This window comes from Amphiura filiformis, chromosome 20 (assembly GCF_039555335.1).
Source record: "Amphiura filiformis chromosome 20, Afil_fr2py, whole genome shotgun sequence".
Lineage (NCBI taxonomy): Eukaryota > Metazoa > Echinodermata > Ophiuroidea > Amphilepidida > Amphiuridae > Amphiura > Amphiura filiformis.
Genome location: NC_092647.1, coordinates 23,556,818 through 23,579,813, shown reverse-complemented (window position 1 = coordinate 23,579,813; position 22,996 = coordinate 23,556,818). Strand labels below are relative to the sequence as shown.

General features: G+C 37.0%; 1 protein-coding gene across 1 annotated transcript; it reads left to right on the top strand.

Annotated features, from left to right (window-relative positions):
• Window positions 1–357: 357 nt before the first annotated feature.
• Window positions 358–22,913, top strand: LOC140142212 (acetylcholinesterase-like). Its single transcript, XM_072164179.1, has 9 exons — window positions 358–717; window positions 2,161–2,332; window positions 4,452–4,529; window positions 6,190–6,308; window positions 9,233–9,400; window positions 9,604–10,063; window positions 12,014–12,167; window positions 15,829–15,989; window positions 22,786–22,913. Exons 1-9 carry the CDS (start codon window positions 358–360, stop codon window positions 22,911–22,913), a joined length of 1,800 nt encoding a protein of 599 aa, XP_072020280.1.
• The last annotated feature ends 83 nt before the right edge of the window (window positions 22,914–22,996 follow it).

Sequence of the window (22,996 nt, the reverse complement as noted above, 5' to 3'; positions counted from 1 at the left end):
GTTGAGATGATCAAAAACAGATATTAGCAAATAAAAGTAATTACAAAGTCAATTAAAAGATGAAAATACCTAAATAAAAATTAAATAATTAAATATTTTTCCATTCTTGATTTTGGACGCGCGAGGGAAACAGGAAACTAAGGATCAATTGTAATTGGCTTAAAGGTAAATAGAAGGGCACGATCAAGTTCAGATATCTAATCGTAAATTGACATCACTTCACGGGTCACTATAATGTCCAATGTGTTGATGATATAACCTTTATTTTGTTTACAAAATGATGACGATGATCACAGAGACAAAACAATCTACTAGTAGTTTTAAAATCACTTTGAGAATAAGAACCATTCCATCACAATGATTCCCGCAACTATCTTTCGGATTTTATTATCAATTGTGCTTCTTACTGTCGCACAGTCGCAAACCCAACCTAAGGTGTCAATACCAGGACTAGGAGTAGTAATCGGGGAAACGTACAAGTTTTATCGTGATGAATACCCTGTTATTGACAAGAACCTTGATGTGTATCGTGGAATACCGTTTGCACAGCCGCCTGTGGGGCAGTATCGCTTTGCCAAACCAGTTCCAGTGACACCGTGGGAAGGGGAGTACAACGCCACCTACTTTAGAAAAGCATGTCTTCAACCTTTTTATAATGATAATAATCCTGGACATGAAGATTGTCTACACTTGAATATTTGGACTCCAAATCCAAGCGTAAATGAGTATAATTTTCTGTAATTTAATAATGACATATTTTGAGAAGGTGTAGTAAACACAAAACCTTTCTAGTTTTCTTCGTAATGTTTTTAAAGGTTTTACTAATGTTACAATGTTAAAATATCAACTCTAGTAAAGGTTATAAAACGATTTCACAGCATTTTTACAGTATTTGTAAAGGTTATAAAACGTTTGCACAATATTTTACAGTGTTTTTTTTTTCATAATGTTATTTGTAAGGTGACAAAAACGTTTCTATTAAAGTTTGGCAGCAAATGCTTTACACTAACATTTAGGCAATTTAAAACGTTATGTAACCGTTTTTAAAAATGTTTTATGATGTTTTAATCACGTTTTGCCTTTGCCAGGTAGCCGTTAATCAGTGTTATGGTAATTTCGCGGAGTTGACCCGAGGTACTTAACACTCAGCCTCGGAAAGACCCCTGCTTTTGGACTGCGCATCTTTGAAAGACCCCCGCAGTTTACCACAACAGAGCGCTGGAATTTGGACAATTTCAGCTCTAAACAATGCTAAAAGACCCCTAAATTACTCATTCCTCACGTTTTTGTTTTTCCTGCCGACTTTTAACCATAGAGCCGCAAAAGACCTTTCATTTTGACTGTACGCAGCTCCAAACGACCCCTTTTACCTGTTCGCAGCTCCAAATTACCCCCCTTTTACTGGTACGCCGTCCCGGGGGGTCACTCCCATTGTGGCCTGTACACCATCCGCGATAATGAAAACGCGTAAAAGGGTAGTTTTTCGTGGGTAGGCACGATACGCGCGTATCGCGTTTAGGGTGTCAAAAACATGAAAAATTGGAAAAAAGGGTAGCAAAATTGCAATTTCTAAATACGCGGAAATGAAATTTAGGGTATGAAATTTGATGTTAGGGATGAAATCCCTGTTTAGGGTGTCGTTTTAGCCAAGGGTTAAATCCTTGTTTAGGGTGCTTTTCAAAAGTTGATTATCGCGGATGGTGTACAGGCCACAATGGGAGTGACCCCCCGGGTACGCCGTCAGCTCCCAAAGACTCACCACCGCAAAATATCTGGGAAGCATACCCACCAAAAATTATGATGTGCCGGAAGGGAGATTTGACAATCCGAGGTTTTCACACTATTCTTTTTTAAACTTATCCTTAACACCTATCATTGGGGGTCGTGCATGCATGAAAAGGAGAGGAGAGAAGAAAAGGGGAGAAAAAGAGAAGAGAAAAAGGAGAAAAAGATAAGAGAAAAATGTTAAATTGCACGTAATCATGGTAATTGGGAAGAGATATATTATGTAATACGAACAAACAAACCAAAGTGCCCAAATATGTTTAAAGCAACCGCAGTGATTGCATTTACGCATTTGTCTACAGCAACTGTAGTGATTGTATCATTTACGCATTTGTTACAAAATAAGATATTCGTTTGTTGTTGTCTATTTCACAGCCAACTGACGCCCCTGTGATGGTTTTTATACACGGAGGAGCTTTCCTGTTTGGTAGTGTCGTCCCTGAGGTCACGGGACTTATCTATGACGGGACAGCATTGGTCGGGTTTCATGATATTGTCTACGTCAGCATTCATTACCGCCTAAATGCATATGGATTTTTGGCAACAGGTAACAATTTTAAAATCAAAGAAAATTTAGGGCGCCGCCAACATACGCTCATCATGAGACGAACGAAAGTGTCATGGAGAGGGGGTGGGGGTGCTTAGGTGTGTTATGAGGTAATGATGTCCTGCAAGTTTATGGTGATTAAAGAAGGGTAATTTCTGATGTCCTGCAAGATTATGGTGATTAAGGTGGGGTCATTCCTAGGTGCTTGATAATTAAGAACCACTTGAGAGGTATCATGTTTATTCCCTCGTGCATTCTTGAATCACTAATTATAGGAGCCAAGCAAGGGAAGTTGAACAACAGTTGCAACATGTATTGAAGACCACATGCATCGACTTTCCGTTCAAAAAAAGGGGTTAGAAACATTAACCTAAAACATTAATGCAATTGTACAATATGTTAATCATTTCTGATTAATACCTTTATTAATTTAAACAATATTTTCTGTCATGTATTTAACATACTAACCAAAATATGATGGGTGAATTAGTCACACAACAAAAAATTGACTTACTCAAATTTTCGTCTTTCATCCGACGAGATTTTTTCCAAGAGTTGTTGACTGGAGCGGGATTTTGGTCATGTGACTTGGATATGACATCAGAGTCACATAACATGACAGCAGGTTGGTAGACGGCTGGTAGATGGCTGTTGAAATTGAAGTACTGATCAGTGTGTGTAGCTTTTCTGTATACGCTGAAACCAAAATTACATAAATAGAAAGCAAATTTATACTTCTACGCTACTCAAATTTGGTACACTCACCGGAGCGAGCGCTTTCACCGGGTCAACCGGCGTCTTCAGCGGATGTTATTGCTCTGAAGATTGTTGTTGCTAGTGATGTAGTACTAGGACACCTCCGATGACGTCACAGATGTTGATGACGTCAAACTTGAAGATGTTGTGCCGCCCCCCTGGTTCGGGGGGGTCAGGAGGTTGTCCCAGACAGGGTCGATGTCCAACCCTTTGTCACGGTTCAGTCTGGGTCTTTTAGTTCTGATATGGATTGCTTCCAAGACCCTGCGAGGGAAGTCCTTGGACTCCCTTTCTAACACTTTTACGTTCTCCCAGTCAATCTGGTGTCCTTTGCTCCTGTCGACGTGTTCCTTGATTGCTGACTTGGAACTGGCCGCTTTGGATTTATGTTCTGTTAGCCTCTTTTCGAGCTTGCGTCCAGACTCGTCAATGTATAGGGAGTCACAGTCTTTGCAAGGGATGCTGTACACGACACCAGATTGCTTTTCTTGTTCAGTTTTGTCCTTTGGGGATACAAGAGATCTGCGCAGAGTATTCTGAGGTGCTAACACCTGCAGAGTTGAAAGCCCTGCGCAGCCGTTCCGAAAGTCCTTCCACGTGAGGCAAGGTAACAAATATGCCTTTCTTATTGCTATCTTCGTCGCTGTCCTTATTTGTCCGTGTTAGAAAGGGAGTCCAAGGACTTCCCTCGCAGGGTCTTGGAAGCAATCCATATCAGAACTAAAAGACCCAGACTGAACCGTGACAAAGGGTTGGACATCGACCCTGTCTGGGACAACCTCCTGACTTCCCCCCCGAACCAGGGGGCGGCACAACATCTTCAAGTTTGACGTCATCAACATCTGTGACGTCATCGGAGGTGTCGTAGTACTACATCACTAGCAACAACAATCTTCAGTCGGAATAACATCCGCTGAAGACGCCGGTTGACCCGGTGAATGCGCTCCGGTGAGTGTACCAAATTTGAGTAGCGTAGAAGTATAAATTTGCTTTCTATTTACGTTTACCGCTACGTATGAATATACATAATTATACAAAAATATATACGTACATACCTTAGATAACCGTTTCTTTAATTCTAAAAAGAAATAAAAGCCAACAAGGTTGCCCCGCAGTGCTAAAAAGAAACAATAGCTATCAACCTTAAATTTGCACTAATGTGCTACATATTAGCACTTTAAGATTGTTGTACAGTGCTTAATATTAACACTTTAGTAGAAATACTGGATTGCTTTATCACATTATTTAGCGCTCCAAGTTTTAAGTTTCTTTAATCCATTATGCTCGTATATATTATGCATGTATTTAACAATTTGTATTGTTATTCATGTATTAATTAATTACTGTGATTTGTTATGTTTAGGGGATCCAGAGCTACCGGGCAACTATGGACTGTGGGATCAATTAGAAGCACTGAAATGGATAAACCAGTACATATCAGGTAGGCTGATAGACTATGCCATAGTCGATTTATGATATATAAAACATGTGTTATTAATCATGATGAACGCATACAGTTGAACTCGTAAGTATTCAATAAATGGTCATAAAAAGGTTTAACTATTAGTGACAGTAAAAGTAAAGTATACGTATGTTGTCGAATGCAACATATCTTGGCATAATTATAACGAGGGCTAATTTACTGAAAGAGCCAAGACTAGCATAAGCCGCACGGGCTAAAATTAATTAAATTAATTGTCTTATAGAAAATGTGCTTTCCATGAGTTTAAATTATGGTGCTCATAATGTAGTGTATTTGCTTAAAATGGTGGATTTAAGGAGGCTGAATTTGAGCTTTGTGGGGGACACAATTTCGGACTTTATGCAACATTGTTCTGTTATTAGCAAATTTATTGGGGTTTGAGGTGATATTTCCTAAACTTCGTCAGCAATTGGCACTCGTCAGAGCTGAATTGCACTTGTAATGTACCAATTGTTTGAATCTTGGCGGAGCTTAAAATAGGGCTCTTAAATGTGGTACGTATTCAGAAAGTTTGAATGTCCGCCACCGGGGTCAAATGTTATAAACTTACGCTAATGTGCGGATTCCTGGTGGTCCAATGAACTGTTTATTTATTTGTGTACAATAAGTTTATAACACTTGGCCTCAAGGCCCCTGAGGCCTGAGTCAGGGGGCCGTTCAAACTTTCTGAGTACGTACCACTTACCTGCAAATAGTAGTAGATAATGATATTTCAGTTGAAATCAGTGCACCCTCTAATAGAAGACATGACCTTAATCTCCCACACAGGGAATGTGAATTTGAAATGGAGTTACATGAATGTCTGACTCAATTTGAAATCTGCACCCCTGTGTGGGAGATTTAGTTCATGTCTTCTATAGAGGGTGTATGGATTTCAACAGGAATATCCCATTATTATTAACCGTCTCGAAACTAATCCGTGAAGCGTCTTATTGCGCAATTTGCAGAGTGACTTGTCACATGGACCATGCCAAACATCGATTTACACTGCAGAAACACCGTCCTTTATCGTCACCATTGTACTCCCCATTCTAAAAAAGTACAGGACTAATTTTTTTGGATTAAAGAATATTATCAAGTTCTGCCAAATAAAACATAGCTCAATCATAATCATTCATTCAGTACTAACTGGAGATCAAAGAAAAAAGAGCCAAAAACATGCATTTTCGGCGTGTTTTCTGACAATTGAGTCGCAAAAATCAAGGACTTGGAACAATTCTAAGCATTCAAAAACTTGTGTTTATGCAAAAATGTTGCACTAGTTTTAAACTTTGTGTGTTTCTAGAATGAACAAAAATTGAAATTAGACTTTTTACTGAAATTAGTCTTTAGGCTGAATTGTCACATCATATGAAACACACCTTAAAAATGCACGTTTGTGGCCCTTAATTCATAAATTTGCCAAATCAGGAAATTTAACATTTATTGCTAGTTAGAACTAAATGAATAATTAGGATTGATCTGTGTTTTATTTGGCAGAAGTTGATAATATTCATTAATCTCAAAACATTAGTACTGTATTTTTCTGGAATGGGGAGTAGATAGTTTATAGTTAACCGGAGTTCGTCACTATGTAGGGTTATAACACGACGATAGATATTTTATTGATTTTTTGCAGCATTTGGTGGAGACCCTGATAAGGTGACGATATTTGGTCAGAGTGCCGGGGCTGCTAGTATAGGAATGCACATTGTGTCACCACATAGTTGGAATTATTTCAACCAGGGTGTGATGGAGGTGAGACATTCGTATTTGGGAGAGTGATCAATACAGTCATAAACTCGCCCTTATACAAAGCAAAATATCATGTTTCACGGTGCCCGAGATTTGAACCATTGCGCGAAGCATAAAAAACTTATCAATTTATGAGTCATAGTTCATTGAATTTACAGCCGTATGACAAAACAGGCCAAACTAGTTACTTTTTGCACAAGATTTGCAATTTAAAGATAATTGGCCATTGCTCATTCTAATGAGGCTCGTATATGGACAATATAAGTGTGCTCTTTCATTAAATGACATAAAATTTGAAAAATATTGTAAGGAACACTAATTGAGGTTTTGTCTTTTAAAACCTACATTTTGGTCAAAATTTGTGCTAGGATAGGTCGTTTTCAACAGATTTACCACATTCCTTGCATTGAATTGTGTTATCTGTTGACCTAATAAGAAAAGGTGTTTTTAGGGGGAAGTGTTAGCTTTCGTTCGATATAAAAGAATCTGATTGGATGAAGGGAGCACTTAAGGTTTTGACAAAAACAAATCACAGAGGCCCATTTTCCAACTAGAAGCTCACACAGCTCTTACGATGCTATGCACTCAACCGTGTAGTGTAATCAAAGATTGTATAGAGAATATTCACTGCTTGATTGGAAGCTCTTGGACGAAAATGTGTGCTTAGGTTTATCAAGGTGGACACTTGGCATATATGGTTGATAAGAGAATCGTTTTTGTATACAAACCTTTCCATATAATGTCAAATTCAGACTTTTTAATAGCCCAAAATGAACATGAATTTGCTATATAATATAAAAGACCAGTGATCGCGAAGCGCGCAAAATTTGTAATTTTACCATATTTCGGCACAAACAATGTTTTCGGGCTATCTGCCCCAATGGTAATCCCGGTCCTGTCAGGCAGTTTACTGACTAATACCAAATTACTACCTTGAAGTGCCTAAGACGATTCGTTTAACGTGAATGGGAATCATTATAGCAACCAATAAGGTACATCATCTTTTTTGGTCCTATAGCACTATCGGTGCCCGAAGAGGTACCGTTGGGACTTGTTATTGTACCCTGAACATTTGTACAGTGCATTCGTTTGTTGTTGTTTTTTAAATAAAAAACAATAACACTATGCAACTGTTAAGGGGGTACTACACCCCTGGCCAATTTGGTGCCTATTTTTGCATTTTTCTCAAAAATAAAAGCGCATTTGATACAAGTAAGATATTTATATTATAGGGGCAAGGACTACAACTACTGAACTGAAAATTCAGCAACTCAAGGCAAGTAGTTATTGATTTATTGATCAAATACTGGTTTTCCCTCATTTTTGACTGTAACTCCACAAATGTTGTCTATGCTGAAATAAAATTTCCAGTGCAGTAGTTGTAGTCCTTGCCCCTATATTATACATATCTTACTTGACACCAAGGCGCTATCATTTTTGAGAAAAATACAGGGTGTCCCAGAATGATTTGTACCGTGTTTGCAAAAATAACTAAAAATAGAAGACGGGCAGTGTATCTATTTTTGATACATGCATTATAATGCTGGACATGTCTCCTACTTATTCTGTGAATTTCAGCACGCTACCTTTATTTGTTTTGGCGTGGCATGCAATAATGTAAAATCAATGAAAAACTGCTTTTCATTTTCAGCGCAAACGACTCGCATACCCTTGAAAATGGCACGATACGATTAAATAAAGAACGTGGGATGTTTGGCACAGCATTTCGACGACAACTACTGTTGGGGTTGGGCCTTAAAGCTTGCCAGACAGCTGCAATCTTCGCTCTAGTTCTTACAGTCTTACGAGCACCTGAAGCTTCACTCTGCCGATTCCTGACAGTTCTGTGCTCGTCAAACTTCTTTACGTTATACACTATCGCTCCTTTGACTGGAACGCGTGCTCGCGGAAATCGTCTAATGAATCTTCTTTGCGTCTCAACATAGCTGCCGGTTTGCCAGTAAGTTTTTGAAAGGAATCTACGCTGCTGCACAATAAATTGAGGAGCCATGTTTTCTGTACCACAACCAGTTCGACCTCTGCAAGCATTTCAAATTACATGGACCTCACACCACAATAACTAAAACTACCGCCAAAGAGAGAATGGGATTAGGCCGCAAATCCTTAATTCCATGTAATGATTGCTTCGTAACGTCATAAATAATAGATAGATATCGGCTATTTAGTGGAAATATGAACAGGGCACAACTAAAATACCTGCATAACTTTTTCCAAATAACTTTGTGCTGAACGGTTAGTAATGTTACAGATTTTCAAAATAGGTTGCGTTGTCAAAACTTAGAATTCACCATTTTTACGCAATCTTCTATAACTTCTACTAGAAACGTCCAATTTTTAAAATCTAAAAAAATTATTTAATGTAAAACTTAAAATGTAAAACAATATGAACATTTAACATGCCCTTCATACCTAAAAAATTCCATCTTTCCCGGTACAGATCATTCTGGGACACCCTGTACAAAAATACGCACAAAATTGGGCAGGGGTGTAGTACCCCCTTTTAATTATATGCTTCATACAATTTATTACATACATTTCCAGTGAGTGATGTTAAGAGTCATCGGTACCTAACAGGGCACCGATAGTTCTATAGGACCAAATTCGATGTGGTGCCTAATGTCTCCCTCTATAATTAGTGGGAAAAACTGACAGTGTATAGAAACTTGAATTTTGGTTTGATCTCCAAGAGCAATACATTTTTATTTTGTTGTTGCGCAAGATCTAAAAGAAAGTCTGTCTAAATGGGCGTTGATTCCAGTATCAAGTATTCTTAGCCATTGTGGTTTGCATAAATTAGACAATAACACATGCTAACGCTAATTGCTCGAATTGATAGAGCCATTTATGATAGCTTTACTCAATGCAGTAATGATCAAATTTGTATTTGACTCTCTTTGTTCTCCCAGAGCGGTACAGGTACTTCTCCATGGGCCGTAAAGCCTGACATAGCCGAAGCTCGCGAAGAGGCTGAGTTCATTGCACGTGACTGTGGTTGTGATACCAGCTCTAGTGCTGAAATGGTAGCCTGCTTAAGAGGTGTACCTGCTGAAAACATTAGCAGAGCCACAAATAAGGTAACAACAACCCCGAGTAATAACGGTTTAGTTTAACTACACCTTTCCCCCCATCGTACATCACACACACCCCTACACACACCTCCGGTACCAAGCTACACACTCACCCACATGCACCCCTTGCCCACTGCCATGAAAAACACTCATATTAAATTTTCTGTAACCTCAAGTGATAAATACTAAAATATTTTGAACAATTTCAGGTTCTTCTCACCAGTACCAATTTCATGCCACTTGTTGCAGTGGTCGATGGCGACATCCTTCCCAATAAACCTCTCAAACTGCTGCAGGCAGGGAACTTCTTCCAAGGAAATATTTTGCTAGGTACCATGAAGGATGAAGGTACACTCAACGCTGCCTTTGCTTTCCCAGAGCAGCTCCCACGCAAGAACCCATATTGTGACAGGGAAAGATTTGAGGGCGTACTCCAGGATTTTCTACACACATACCGGAATGATTTGATATTAGAAGGCATTATGCAGACCTATGTGGATTGGAAGGTTGCAGACGACCCTGATGCCAACTACTTCTTTACCTTTGTTGACATAGAGACTGACGAAAATTACGGTTGTCCGACGGATACATATGCAAGAGCTTTCGCCGAAGCCGGTCAATCGGTATTCTTATACCAGTTTACACATCTACCATCAAATTATCATATGGGTACGTATCGTTACGATTTTTGAAAAATGCCGAATATCGATTTCTCTGTTTGCGTTTACGTATGAATTATCTTGAATCAGAGACCAGGAGATTGCTGTCACAGCGTACATTTAAATCAATGTAACCCAAGATTTGAAAGTTGTAGTAAATTGATTTGTATTCAGTACAATCAGGGAAGTAGTATAATGGAAGGAAATCTGTGTGATGATATCTGAGTGTTTTTGTATTACTGTAAGTGCAACTTTTAAATCTGGACCTCACTACATTAAATTGGCCGGTGTTTTATTGTTTATTGTATCAAATGAGGTGTCAAAATGCGCAGAAATAAATTCTAAATCCAACACATTTTACAGATTTGTAATAGCCCGTTTTTGAATAATGGCCATTATTTAAAGGGGATTAGTTACTTTTTTTGAGATGTTTATTTATTTAACGTTATTGGTGAGCTACGGAAGATAGCAAGCAGTTTTGTTAGCAGAGCAGTGCCGCTATCCCTGTTCGCTAATCAAATGAGTTTATGCGTAATATGATTTTAACAGACGAATTGCTATTCGACATTCTGCCAAACTCATAACGATTTAGTGTGTCGCAGGAGGAATATTACCATTGGGTATTTGAAAATATCACTATGCCTGAAGCAAACAGGACTGCTAATTCATGCCTAATAAGGCAGTCTTCGTTTACTATTTGAAGTTTGAATATGATCGGTTTTTCCTTGATTTATGAATGTACCGACCATACCTCATTTTGAATCTGTTCATGGATTTAATTTCAATACTTTATACAGTGTGTTTCTGTACCTGAAGCATCACGTATCGGCGACTTGTGAAAATGATTGGAAATGAGGTTAAATTACGATAAGGGTGTGGGTACAGATGTCAGCCTTTTTATTTTAGTTTGCCCTGTATACAAATTAAATGAAGACACTGAGCCGATGCCTGAAAACAATTATAGTGGTTATAATGTACCTGTCACATTGCTATTTATGCATGATAGATGGCTTTTTACTAAATTACATAAAATATTCAGTTCTATTTGGTTTGGGTATTTAAATGCTATATAAAAGGTCATTTTCTGACAGTACAGCTTTTTATGAAGCACACAGGCCAAAATATAAGACTGACTAATATCTGGCATTTTGAGATACCGGTAATTGAAATGATACATGCATAATAATCGAATGATAAATGACTTATTAATATTATCATAACAACCACTATAAGAACTATTTAGTAAAACCAGGGTATCAATAATTATGGTATCAAAAATGTGGTGTGATCAAGTAAAATCAGTCTGAGGTCGGTTATTTACAATGTTCAGTTCCTTATTAGATTGTTATAAGCATTTGCAAAGCTACATTTGGCAGACATCCCCATTGAAATTAAACAACCAGTTCAAAAGATATGAGCAATTAATGTGTTTCTGAAACAAGAGGAAACAAAAAGAAATATTTCCTTCGTTTGGCTATATCTGAAAATCAATGTATAATGTTTCCGACTTCCGACTGATTTTGCTTGATCACATCACAAATGATGTTATAATGATGGTATAAAAAGACTACTTTGGGTCTGAAGTCACTGTCAATCAAATTCCCTACGATCCTTAGCGCGTAAAAGAAAGTTCGGTTTATCGGAGAAAAGGAATAGCAGAAAATGGCAAAAAATTATGTACTTAAAAAAAAAAGCAACTTTTATAGACATTGTTGACATGGTGCCTTCGCGAAAGAAAGTTTCCTACTATCAAGACCTAACTTTTGAGATAGTTTGTATGTTTGAAGGTGCAAAATTAACAATAAGGCGCCCGGTTTTTACGCCGCGTTCAGCAACTCATATCATCACGACACTTGTAAACAAACCGTGCTGGAGATTGATTGACAGATGATGTCAGACGCAAACTAGTCTTTTTATATCTGTCTTCCAATACACCTTTGAATTATTTTCTATTTCCTAGACGTTCCGTCGTGGGGCGGAGCTGCTCACGGCGAGGAGATACCTTACGTGTTTGGCGCTGCCTTCAATCCATACTACCTATTTGATCAAACTCCTGAGGAACGGAACCTGTCTTTGGACACAATGACTGCATGGACCAATTTTGCCAAAACGGGGTTAGTAATAAACATAACTGCTTTCCACACAAAAAGGCAGTATCTCTGAACACGTTACAAGATACCGCCTTTTTACTTGGAGTCAGGTGTTTTGGAATAAATTTTAAAAAGTTTTAAAAAAACTTAACAAAGTTTAAAAAGACAAGATTGTCTTGTCTTTTTACACCTAAACATAAATTTGGAATGTTGTTGCACATATTAAACAGTTTTTAATATTTATTTTTCTTCGTTGTATACACTGTTTGAATCTTTATAGATCCATCCAAAGTTCCCCTGCTGACCAGTTGGTACTGTCTTAGTTTGTTTTTTAGCTATAAATAATAATTTACCAGAGTCTAGTCAAGAAATTAGAGAAGCCCAAGTGGATGAATGAACATTAGAAAACTTTTCCCCTCCTATCGAATATTTGTGAAGCTTTATTAAACTTTATTTGTCAGTTTCTGTCTTACGTCAGTCTTAACTTTATCACCATGGTAACATATCGGTTAATGTATTTACAATAGACAAATCTACGAACTCTATATTGACAAAAGAATTATGCAAGGTTCAAATTTCCATCATGTTATTTACCAGTCTTTAGTCACGCGATAAAACTCTAACATTTTATTCTTCTTTCCCCGTTTGAAAGTATCAATATTGAATATTATAGACTTCGGTTAGATGCATCATGGCGAAGAAAAAATAGTACGCTTCTCTGAAATTAAACAAAATTCAGAACACGATAAACTGATAGCCCTCATTTTTGATAGTGTGGAAGTGTGACATTGAATTTTGAATTTCAAAGGTTTATTCTGTATGCCTGCTCACATTACAATGTAGGTTGGGTGGCTTTGGGTAATGTTTGAAATCTGTATGATAATAATCAGTTACTCTAAACACAATAATAGCCTGATGATAATTGAATGTAAAAAAAAAACAATGAATAAAATGTCAAAGTATATAATTTCTTTAAACTTATTAATGGCTTACCTTTGTGACACTGTCTTGTAAAACACGTGGTTAAATACCACTAATTATCTATTGCACGGTTTTTAATTGGAAAATGGCTAATTTCGGGCGTCACCAACTTCAAGTAAAAGTCAATTTCAGTGATTTTAAAGCAGTCTTTTCAGATACCGCACAAACAAATAGTTCATCGTCGTATTTCCATGCATCGCCCGGGCCTATTACATGATGCAGTTATGTCTACAGTAGAATTCACCACGACCTTTGCAGGACTTAAACCCCATTAAAAGCTATTAAACCAAGATAGCACTCATTGAAAACAGATCAACTATATATGTTAAATCAGATCTTCTCTGGTTAAATCCACACTATACCTGTTTCTGTTTTACCTGTGCGATATTGCAATGGGTTGGTATTATAGTTTCAGTTGGGTGAACGATTATATTAGCAAGCGCAAGGTAACAATACTGTGTGGACGTTTGTTTCCCAAATGAAACAATAGTCTGCATAGTGTTAACCAGTATTCTTGAAAATGAGAAACATAATGGTTGTAGACTTTTAAACACGGTTTGGAAATAATTTCATTTTTTTGGTGTTATCTGTCATTTACATATCAGGAAGGTACGACCATTTGCAGATGCCCAACCTACTAAGTTTTTAGCCTAAATGTAATGTATTCATTATTCTTGATTGACATCAAGTACAAAAAATATCCGTCAAGTGGTTTAGTTTTAATGCCCTTCGCAAGAGAGCGGCACACAAGTGAGTGATAGTCAGTAGAAGATGCATTCGATTTACACAGAAAATTGTCCTTCCTAAAACACCAAAGTGCGAATATTTCCAAACACCTAAACTAGCTAAAAATTTAGGACATGGTACAAAACTATATTTTCTAGAATGGTGAGAGTACTGTGTATTGTGTATAGGAAAATGAATGTTCGTAACTGCAGTATGAGTGATATTTAACCACGTGTGCAAGCTGGACATTTTAGCATTTTCTAACATTCTACACGTTGCAGTTTTTTCCCGTCCTTTTATTCATTGTTAATTTATTGTTTTTGTGCCCTACATACCCCCTTACACTTGGACGTGTAGAGGCACGTAACCTGTAAAACTCATTATTCCCTCTTTTGTAACATATGAAAACAAGATAAGATACGATAAATATGAAATTTTAATTGTGTATAATATTATTTGTAAAAGTTCCCTACAACTAAAAAATAATTTAGTCTCTTAGTTTGAAGCTTTATTAAACTTTATTTGTCAGTTTCTGTCTTACATCAGTCTTAACTTTATCACCATGGTAACATATCGGTTAATGTATTTACAATAGACAAATCTACGAACTCTATTGACACAAGAATTATGCAAGGTTCAAATTTCCATCATGTTATTTACCAGTCTTTAGTCACGCGATTACATTTAATTCTTCTTTCCTCGCTTTAAAGTATCAATATTGAATATTATAGACTTCGGTTAGATGTATCATGGCAATGAAAAAATAGTACGCTTCTTTGAATTTAAACAAAATTCAGAACACGATAAACTGATAGCCCTCATTTCGGATAGTGTGGAAGTGTGACATTGAATTCTGAATTTCACAGGTTTATTCTGTATGCCTGCTCACATTGTAATGTTGGTTGGCAATGTTTGAGATCTGTCAGGTAATAATTCGTTACTCTAAAACTTTATCATAGCCTGATAACATGAGCAAAGAGGCTACATGGTGATTTCGAGGTTTCCGTGCAACATTTTTGAATAAAAATGTTGACGGTGTTAGAATCTATGCAGTCTGATCTTTTCATTTTGAGCACTTGGGTAAAACTTTTTGTGTGGCCTTATGACCTTAATCTGTATTACATGACTACTTGATATCCATGAAGATAAAGTCACATCATGGTATCTTGATGCGATATTGGAGGGGAGAAGCATTACCTTGTATTTTGATTTTAATTCTTCTAACATAATGTTATTTAATTGTTGACAGAACTGTTTGCATAAAAAATTACCATACAATATTTAACAAAAGCATTTTGACAACATTCTTTGGCAGTACGAACGGAAAAAATCGTGAAATTGTAATAAAATCACAAAAGGTGCATTTTCAACCCAAATAACTCATATCACGTCACTTTTTTAAAATGGTAGCCTGGAAAAAGGGGAAAAATTGTGGAGATGAATGTCAACACCATTAGAGGTGTGTCCGAAAATAATGGATGGGAATCTTAAAATAAAATATTTTTTTTCCATGTGGCCTCTGCGTACTATAGGCTCGGACTATAGGACCTGTGTAATAAGTTAATAATGTGTTTCACGAGGAATGTGACTTTCCGATATGGTCTTGTGTAGGTGCGTAGCTAGGGGTTGTGGTGCCCAGGACAAGGATACAAAATGGCGGAGCCCCCCAAACAGAAATTATTAATTGTTGCACAATTTTTTCCAGAGCGATCAAGAATCTAAAAAGTGTGCGTGTGGGGGGGGGGGGGGGGGCACATTTGGGGGAGGCGGCGCCGAAATGACGATGGTTCAAAAAGGGGCCGACAAAAAACCTGTGTGTGTCAACATCACCGCCCACTTTTTAGATTCTCACCTAACCCCCTGCCCCCACCTCCGCTACGCCACTTGTCTTGTACAACTATGGTCCGTTTACTTGGTCATGTTGCATAATGTGAATATGTTGAAGAATCCATAATTTGTATAACAATTATTTCACCAGTTCACCAAATATGGATGATCCTGAGAAGGAATGGAAACCGTACACTCTTCCTGATCTCTCTTACAAAGACTTTTCACCCGCGTTCACTGATAAGAGAGCGTTGAAGTCAGACACGTGCAATCTGTGGAATAACTTTGTTCCGAAAATGGTCACATTTGCAGGTGAGTAGCAGTGACTGGTGTTGGGAGGGGGGTGTTAAAGGGGCAGTGTTGCGGTCCACCCAGAATTCAAATATAATTTCTCCGTTTGTGCTTAATGTAACAGTTGAAAGACTTCGCAATATGCACAGAAAAGAGCCAAAATATACAGGTTTTTTTAAATTATGAAATAAATTAGAAAAAAAGAATACAAAAGTGGAAAATGAATGTATTTTCCCAGAAATATCATTTAACATCGCTGAATATATATATACATGGCATGGAACAAGTTTATTTATTTTGGGCTGGACCTAATCTGCATTATCTCCGATGGACTCCACTTTTAAGAAGTAATGTCAGGTAAGCGAACGGGCTTGCACTCGGATCTTTCGCTATTAAGTTGGTATCCGGATGATTTTCTTTGACCTTTTGTGATCTGTACATTGGAATCCTATCTTAATAGAAACGTCATCACCCCTTAAGTTGCAGGTCGTTTGGTTGCATGGGTTCGTGGAAGGCAGATACATGAGCAGCCACAACGATGCTGCCTCTTTGCAATGCTCCAATTACCGACTTTCGACGATACATATCAATAGAGTACCGATGGGTAGAATGGATCGGCCGATATGTTAATCAAAGGGTTCAAGTAATTGGTAAAATTCCCGTAGACTATGTTGAAATGTTTGGTAGAATTTAATAAGAACAAAATGCAGTTGAACCTTGCTTATATTGGTAATTTTGGTTATTGATAAAAAGCAAGCGATACAACACTCTTCAATTCTATAGCATAAGGCCGAATTAAGTGCTTTCGATTGCTCATTTATTTGGATAGACCAAACAATAATAATGAAGACAACGTTTGCAGTGAATTTCAAGTTAAGGAAAAACGGGAATTGATGTTGTTGTAACATATTGTAATTATCTTGATTATTTATGAAAGTACGTTCCGAAACTAATATCATGAATATAGATTTTCTTGTATTTGGATGCTAATATCGGTTCCATCGCTGGGTAAATACTCAAAGCTAAAACAACCTTCCCCTTCATCAAATAATACGCACACACCACTGCATTGAACAAACCTAGCAAAATAAAGTTATCACAATCATAACCCTTAAGGGAAGGGGTATGAATGTTTGGACAGCATTTATTGTGGGACATTAGAGCACATCAGACATATCGAATTGCATTCTGAATACGAAGAATGTCCTTCTGATATCAAATAAATTTGATTTTTTGAAATTCGCAATGTAATACACATTTATGGCAAATCATTAAAAATTGATATTTTTGATATTTAACAGTACTCGAAGTAAACTTTATAAATCTGATGATATATACTTAAAGTGTATGTAGGTGGGATGAAAAGCCGACGATCAATTGGAAATTTTGACCTTTCGTATTGAAGATATGGATTTTTTTGCCAAAACACAAAAAAAATAGGTCTTTTGGGGAAAAAATCCATATCTTCAATATGAAAGGTCAAAATGTTCAATTGATCGTCGGCTTTTCCTCTCAGCTACATACAATTTAAGAATATATCATTACATTTATAAAATTTACTTCGAGGACTGTTATATCAAATATTAATAATTTGTCATAAAATTTATATTATATCGTGAATTTCAAAAAATGAAAATTATTTGATATCAGAAAGACATGTTTCGTATTCAGAATGCAATTCGATACGTCTGAGGTGCTCTCATGTCCCACAAAAAATACTGTCGAAACGCTCAAAACGCTCATTCCAGATCCCTTAACTACCAGCAACAAAGTTATAGTCATTCTGGAGCACTGTGTATTACGATATACAGACCTGTGGTTTTATTCACCGCGAATATGTACTCACACACCGAGACTGTTAACACAAAAGTATAACCTCAAATAAATATGATTACATCAAAAGATAAAATTAAATGATAATTAATGCAAAATACGCGCTTTCTATTTTTACCAATTCTCGTGCAACACTATTGTATGCTGCTTTTGAAATGGTTTGAACTTTAAGTCAATTCACAACGAACCGTGTTGTTTCAGAAGTATAATGTCTCATAGGCGCATGCGTATAATTATTTCTAGAATAAATACATTTAATTTGTAATTATTTTGGGACCAGTTTAGTTAAGATATAAATCAATCATATTTGTGAAACAGAAACAGCTTGAAAGCAAATATTTGATATATATATTAATATCAAAGCATATAGAAAATAAAACACTATTTGTCTTTTTTATAAAGAGATAAATATAATTGATTTAAATTGGTAAATCTAATATATATTGAAAATCTTTTAAAATGTATTGTCAGCAGACATCCTTGTCTTCTAATGTGCGTCATGGTCTAATTAGGTATGGATCTTTAGGTAACATCGCTCAAGTAGACGTGATGTCTGTATGGGCAATGAATAGCTCAAATATGAAATCAAGGCTCGTTGAATGTTATAGGAGACATCCCTTTTAGACATTTAGCTAAAAACAACTGCAGTATATTTTCTTAATTTTAAACATTGATCCTATAGGAAATGAGCCAATAATCACGTTTATATTAACACAGGCCTTCCGGTTCTTGAGTTAAAACCAATTATATATCAAAACGAAAATTGTTTTGGTGTTTTCACCCTCATGAGAAAATTAGTTTTGATATGAAAAGGAAAAAAATGTGTATAATGCTATTATGATACACCATAGGATTATGATACCCCATAGGATAAAAAAGTACTTGTCACCACGCTTTTGCTACAGAGACAAGAGACAAATATAATATTTTTTCTGATACCCAGTACCGGATTTACCTTTTTGGGTATCTTGGGCCAGCCGACCCGGGCGCATATTTATTCTCTGCAACCATGATTGGCCGCAATACGCTAACCCTAACCCTAACACTATCCCTAACCCTAACCCTAACCCTAACCCTAACCCTAACCCTAACCCTAACCCTAACCCTAATCCTAAAGGTTAGGTGTATTAAGGTCTATTATGGTTGCAGAAAGCATGGAAGTACTAGCGGCCCGGGCCCCATCTGGCCCAATGGTAAATCCGGCCTGGCTGACACCAAAATCTCAGTTTATATAATAGTATTGTAAAATGGGAGATGAGGTTGTCGATCTAGTCACACATTTTGATTCACTCCAAAGTGCGCAAGACATATTCATTATTTAGTTAATATTGGGCAATGTTTGGCAGCAAATTGCTTAGTTTCTTTGTTGACATCGATTCTGCATCGACGACAACATTAGTTGTATCGTGCACGTAAACAGTGACCTTCTTTATTACAAACTTGACCTCAGATTTCGCTTCAGAAAAATCGTATTTCCTTTAGTGTGAGTTCTGTGACGACTATTCGCAGCTCTTCAGGAAATTGAAAAGACGAAGAGATAGCGAGAAAAATTGTTAATAATATCACAACTCGATTGTGATATACGTCTCAGCTAGGAGTGTCAAATATTAATTTCTGGCACGTTCATAAAATAGGACCCGATTTCTAAAGAGAAATTGATGCTCAATGTTAAATATTTAGTACTAGTTAATATTTGTTGCTTTATTTTTCGTTTTATTATATTTCATTTTTCGTTGTATTGTTTGTTTTGTTTATCATTTATCTACCGTGTTCTGATATTGTCGTCAGACGTTACTACGTAGAGGGGCACTACTCTGACCTAAAATAAAAAGAAGGAAAAGAAGGCACAATGATTTACAGTGCGTTACGCACACGTAGGCACACCGCCTAGACGTTGATCCACAAGCCTCAATTGACTGTATAGCCTAATGTCTCTGACCACTATGGCCCCACATCATTCCCAAAACCATTTAACAACAACACAGGTACCTAGACATTCCACAATGGACCATCGCAGCCAGGATCAGCTCCTCGAGTTTTGTACGGCTTACGCCTGGGGCCTTTGACGAGACAATTCGCAGTAACTTCCTTGTCCAGGTGTAACTCAATTGTAAACGAGAGTACTACATCCTCGTCAGGGTTCGAACCCGTAACCTCCCGCTATATAATATCATCAAAGTAATACTATTTGCATATATCTATTCCAAAATATAAACAACATATCTCTGCACTAATCACAGTATCAGCTGTGTTGCTAGCAGATACTGTCAGGCTCGTAGTCAAGGGATGCTTTTCCCCATGCATAAATCGTCAAACTTTTAAATAAATATACCCCAAATCATGAACTTTTTGTGAAATGTGTCAAAATAATAGGCTCCAAAAGTAGAGGGGATAAAGGTTTTCTTTTGGTTAAATGAAGATTTCTCCCACCAACAAAATCGCGACTACGGGTCTGGATATTGCCCTTTGTATTTGCCAGTATACTTCGACTATATTTATAAATGCGTATTTATAAATACGCACGTGACCACCGCCGCGCTGCCATAACAGCTTGCAGACAGTAAGTCTCGACGCGACCTTCTACATGGTGGTCTTCCTGTACATTTGAATGCAAAGGCGGTAAACAACACGATATTTCTGTGCAGCAAAATGTCTATTTTGTGATTATATTATATGTCTACTTTGTGATTATATTGTAAACATAAATTTTTTTCCGTCGGCAAAAACTTTCAAAATGGTGTTTTTAAATATATTACAATTTCGGAATCCACCTATGTGTAATATTATTGTTCTATTCAATTCAAACTTAAATTTGATGATATTTATCTAAAAAGTTCCTATCCTTTTCAATGGCATGAGGATTTGATCACGATTGCTGGTCTTGGTATGTCGCGCCCATTGTTCATGTGCATATTTATAAATACGTATTTATAAATATAGTCGAAGCATACTTGGGGAGCATTATGAGCATATACCAACTCGCAAACAGTCGAGATTATCTGCATCTGCTATAATATTTACTTCAGGTTGACTTTGGAGAATGATTTGAAATCCACTTCCAGTAAGACAGCATCTGCTTTGTAATTTGTTTAGAGATACTATCATTTTGTTTGGGAGGGGACGGAGGGCAGAGTTTTGGTCAAGGCTTTTATTCCTCTTCACTCACTGTCAAGTGGCCATGCATAGTATCGCTGGCGCATTCATATCTGCAATAAACTCTTGGAAACGTTAATGGCAATATGTGAAGGTACAGGGAGTGTTCAACTACGAATATTATCACACAGACGCGTGAGCAATAACAAAATGTTAATTATTAAAACAAGAACGTGTTAAAAGCACACCTTAATTACAATAACATAAACATCTTTATAGTTTTTTATGCGTAGTTAGTGTCAATAAATTGAAACTCCTTATGCATTCACTTAAGCCATTGACTTGTTTAAGTGTTTACTAAGTGTTATACTGCTGCTTTCCAGTGATGGACATTAGATGACGTTCCAAAAACTTGAGATGGTCATGCTTGCGCTCATAGATATAACTAGTACGATGTACCGACACGTATTGGTCCTTATCACTGTTGAGTCGATGTTGTACATTTGTTGTCCGATGTTATTATTCAGTAGATAGCTCCTGCATTACAGTTCTTAATGGTTTCTCAAGATCGAATTCTTGTCCATGTTCCTAACTTCCTACAATTATAATAAGAATAACTCTAACGGGAAATCGATTGCATGGATCATAGCAAATCAAATACTCGCGCTGTGTTTTTCGATATTTCCAAAGCATTTGATAAGAGAAAATTACAATTTAACCCACCCAATGCATTACAATAAAAACATGTTGTTGACAAGTGTCGGCTCAAACCCCAGCTTAAAGGGCGGAGAATGTAATCGAACCAGCGGCCTTCCTCGTGCCAGGCTGACGCCCTGAAAATTAGACCATCGGCTCTCTATGATATGACACGCGACCACACCCATCCTACGCTATACATAAATTCGCCTAGCCCCATTTCCCTAAAATGAAAAAAACAAAAACACGCTAGTTCGGCAGAGGAGGGCCTCGAACCCATGCTGCACCTTGTCGCTATCATGGCTATCGAACTAAAACGTCAGTATTATTTTCAATGCATATAGCCCAAAATACACTGGGGCATACAACACATGCTAAAAATGATAATTGACTCCTGCAGTATGAATTTCAAAAGATCACATAAGCACACGACCACTAATAATCAATTAATTATCTCAATAATGTTGTGACGATAATTCAGTCAATAATTGATTATTGATCATAGTGCTGAAAGCCATGATAACCATTCATCAAGTGAACGTTTTATATACGTAATACGTGCATCAATTGCACTCAGTGAAGCAAGGATTTGTTTCTGCGTTAATAAAGTCTTCACTCCTCGTTAACCCTGCGACCCAAGCAGACGAAGCTCAGACGTGCTCAGGATGATTATTTAGATTCAATTTGGTAACATGATGACGATTATAATGTCATCATGTCTTGCACGTGAATCATATTCAATTATACTTATGATGTGATGTAACTCTGGTAAGACTCATTATTAAAACATTAAATTCTTAATAAATTAATATACCCAATTTCTGTTTCATCTGGTTCATTTTGTGTTAGTCATTCCGGATCCCGGTCCGTCCATTCCCTCATACCTTTGGCTCTTCTTTCCCATGACTAATTCCCCAATTAAAAGTCATAACAATAATTAGGCAACATTCGCAGCCAGAGTTTGGTAATTTCGAAAAGTGTTGTCTACTCATTTACTCTACCAAATTTCACGAAAATGTCAACAATGTCAGATACGCCGTTATGCGAATCATTCGTCACTATGGAAAACCCATAACGGTTGAACCCTTACTCTAACATTGTGTGATAAAAGGCAAAGTTGTCTTAAAGATGTCTCATCAACTTATAGCAATTTCTCACAAATCGATTATTTTATTTTCACATTTTATTCTTTCAGCCGACTTAACAGAGGAGGAGCGACAGTGGAGAGAGGAATTCTATGATTGGACTCATGAATCTATGCCAGAATGGCGGGCAGCATTTGAAGAATATGAAAAGCTTATTCCAACCAAATGTAAAGATTAAAAACAATGGTTCGGCAAAACTTTATGCTAAGAGATTAGGTTAGGATAAATCGAGTGATATATCGAGGGAATAAATCGAGGGAA

What these genes read in the sequence shown, in the direction of transcription:
- LOC140142212 (XM_072164179.1), top strand. Translation starts at nt 358, where the DNA reads ATGATTCCCGCAACTATCTTTCGGATTTTATTATCAATTGTGCTTCTT. An exon ending in ATATGGATTTTTGGCAACAG is followed by an intron (nt 2,333 to 4,451) that starts GTAACAATTTTA and finishes TGTTATGTTTAG; the next exon opens with GGGATCCAGAGCTACCGGGC. An exon ending in TCAACCAGGGTGTGATGGAG is followed by an intron (nt 6,309 to 9,232) that starts GTGAGACATTCG and finishes TTGTTCTCCCAG; the next exon opens with AGCGGTACAGGTACTTCTCC.